The 3,224-nt window shown below is 47.2% G+C and overlaps 1 protein-coding gene across 1 annotated transcript; it reads right to left on the bottom strand.

The window, feature by feature from the left end:
* Positions 1 to 1,668: 1,668 nt before the first annotated feature.
* On the bottom strand, positions 1,669 to 3,000 carry LOC147637328 (uncharacterized). The gene has a single exon (XM_086798847.1). The coding sequence runs from the start codon at positions 2,676 to 2,678 to the stop codon at positions 2,196 to 2,198; it is 483 nt and encodes a 160-aa protein (XP_086654973.1). The 5' UTR covers positions 2,679 to 3,000; the 3' UTR covers positions 1,669 to 2,195.
* Between the last annotated feature and the right edge of the window lie 224 nt (positions 3,001 to 3,224).

Here is a 3,224-nt window from a genome sequence, read left to right as displayed (position 1 = left end):
TGACAGAGGCGTCGTGTAGTACCTGCAAGCATGAAGGAGGAGGTGTCGTGGAGGACCTGCAACCTGCAAAGGTGGCAGGCAACTGCATGCAATGCAAACGCAGTGCATGCCACGTTGGCGGTGTAAAAGAGGACTGGCTACATGCCACGTTGTAGGGTAGCCTCGACAGGGCTTGCACCTAAAAAAGTCACCACGTGGCAAGAGGTGCAAGCCCTGTAAAATATAGTATAGATTTCTCTGTCAGGTTTGTATTCTTTGACCAAGGCTTTTGATGGAACATGATTATTTATCTAGAGGCTTAGCTGCAAATTTGGAAACCATTATGTAAAGGGTGCCTTCGTTGCTTCCGTTTGCCGTTGCCGATGCCCACGTTGGCCCCCTTGCCGCAACACGCCCATGCCGAACGCCGCAACGCACACGTGCTCTAGCCTCTCCCCCGTCTGCAACACTTGCGTCGCCTGCACCACCTCCACGTGTGCTCTCCTACGCACCTTCAACGTCACCTTTGCCTACGATCGCAGCTCCGCCGGCTCCTCACAGACAGCCAAATCCGCCCCAGCTCCATCTTTGCCCCCGCCTCATGCATGTCGCCTTAGCTCAGACCACTTCTCAGCCTATCCCTTCCGCGCCACTAACAGGAGTGTCTGCAAGAAAGAGAGAGAATGTGTGTGTGTGAGAGAGAGAGAGAGAGAGAGAGAGAGAATAGCCACTCCCTATATACGAGCCAATTTTTTCACTCAAGCCCACTCTAGTTTTCTGTCATCGGTTCGTACACTCCTTGCCCCCCGACCCCCGCCCCCTCCCTAGCCCCCCCTCAAACCAGTTGTGCAGACTCATAGACCCTCCTTCGTGTGTAGCATAAACCCTATTCTAAGGTTTGCTTTTGGAGCTTTCTCCCTTCTCTGCTCCACTTTGGAGCAAACGAATTCAAACGAGCATAAGGCACCATCTCATGTCCACTACATACCAGTGACCACTATTGACAATTACCCTGCTGCACCATGCTGCGTGGCCGATAAGATTTTGGATGTCTTTACTGTGCCCAATGAGTGTTCAGTTTCATTAATGTCTTTCACATTGGAGAATCGACCAAGGCCATCTCCAAGCAAGGGTCACACCTTCATGAAAATAAAATGTTGCACCAGTTTTTTTTTGAAAGTGACCACACCTTCATGTAAGTTTGTAGATGCCATCATTGTGCCCAGCATATCAAAGATCATGGCATGCATATCCAACTATTTATGCTGGAAATGCACATTCTGGTCTAAGCTATTTACGCATCCTGTTACAAGAATTAAACTAACTACAATGGTATACATAGCAAGCCCCAATATGGTATATAAGGCGTGAACAATGCATTGCCATGCATGAGCTTCAGAACTTGCATAGAAATGTTAAAATAGAAATCAAGAGACATGCAATATCTACATGTTGAGAACGTAATCATACACATAGAGTGCAAGCAAATACAATTCATGGCATGTGGATCTATGAAAAAAAAATCGACAGCATGCAATTCAGCTATTGGAGAACACAAAGACCACACGTACTCACAACAAATGCACCATCATGGTTCATAACAGATATATTAATGCAAGCAAAAAAGAGTACTTTGACAATGGAAGCATGTGATTCATGTGAAAGGGGAGTGTAGTGGTGGGAGGTGCACATGAGCAACGAGGAGTGGATAATATATAAGAATTTCATTGAGGCAGAGGAACATTGTGACAGACGAAGAGATGCATTGCCAATTAAAGAATGTGAGTTGTATGATCGACGAGTTGGGTCGATCTTGCCATTCTTATGATTTTTTGGATACAATCTCTAGCAGCTTAATAATAAAGAAACACAGATAACCCTAACTTTAATAATAAAGAAACCCTACTCTCTGTATTGTGGGGAAGGCGTCTCCCTATGTGGAATGTTAGCCTTGTTGTAGAGGAGATCCTGTGTAACACCGAGTTCTGAAGACAAGAGATACGTAGAGACAAGCCTTTCCTTTACACAGATCTTCTGCTTCCTGTCAAGTTCAACCCCAATTTGTGCAGGGTACGGGTTCTCGTCTTTCATGCTCGAGAAACCCTAGCCATGGCAGTGGCAGAGGAACCTTAATCATGTAACAGGATCTGAAGAAACTATAGATATAAATTTTACGTGGAGGAATCGGGACACTCTAGCTATGGCGGAGGCAATCTTCATGACTCTGCACCATAAAATTCCATGAGATCGTTGAGGTTGAGATCACGCAGGGAGGGGTCATCGTTCTCGACAAGCCAGACGAAGAACTCGAAGAGGATGGCGTCGCAGTCTAGCCAGATGGGGCGAGCCCCACTACAAGGCCCCTTTCTCTTGCCACAGAAGAGATCGTCGAGGTCCACCTCCCAGTCTTCTTCCATCTCCCCCCACTGCTTCATCGTCTTCTGCAGCAGGTCCTGAAACAGCCAGTGGTCCAAAATGTGTGGATCCACCAAGAAGACCTGGCTCCCTTGCTCCTCCCTACCGATCACCACAGGAATCAGAGACCTCCTCTTCTTCAATGAGAAAGAAGCACGGAACTCCTCCCTCTCAGACATAGGAGGTGAGAGTCGCAGCTGGTGATAGCCTGCAGATGATGATGATGACGACCAGAGCCGAAATTTGCAGAACATCCCTTTGATAGAACAGGAAGGGGTGGACATGGTGAAAAACTTAAGAAGGATTGTAGTGGAGAGATTCAATCCTCAGCTATGGCAAGGGGCTAGGGCGACATAAAGCTTCAAGCTTGATGGAGAGATTCAGTCTACGGCGATGTGTTCTATTTTAAGCTTCAAGCTATGACAATTTGAAGCTTCAGGCTATGGCAATGGCCAGCGATGTGGAATTATTAAGCGTTGGTTATAAGCTTCTGGCTATGGCGATGGAGGGTTCAAGCTTGCGATGGAACGCTTTGCCGGCTCACAGACAGAGAGGGACGCGTATTGCTGTTTGGTTTTTGACCGTTGATGGCCGAATGCGAATAACAACCCTCATAATTAAGCCTTTTCTATTCTTGGTGTCATCACAACGCGGTTTACAGGTGTCAATAAGAGCCCAACCAATGCTAAAAGCCTAGAGCCCCCAGCCCATTCCCAACCAGCACCTTTCCATCACCAAATCTCCGAATATTTCTTCACATGGTAGCTTGAACTTTTCCTCTCCACTGTCCCTCCCTGCATGGGGGTGATACCTGCTCATTTTGACATAGG

The sequence above is a fragment of the Cibotium barometz genome, chromosome 6 (assembly GCF_041138505.1).
Source record: "Cibotium barometz isolate CiBa-2024 chromosome 6, ASM4113850v1, whole genome shotgun sequence".
NCBI classification, from domain to species: domain Eukaryota; kingdom Viridiplantae; phylum Streptophyta; class Polypodiopsida; order Cyatheales; family Cibotiaceae; genus Cibotium; species Cibotium barometz.
The sequence above is the reverse complement of the archived record's forward strand: the minus strand, read 5'-3'. Positions and strand labels throughout refer to the sequence as shown.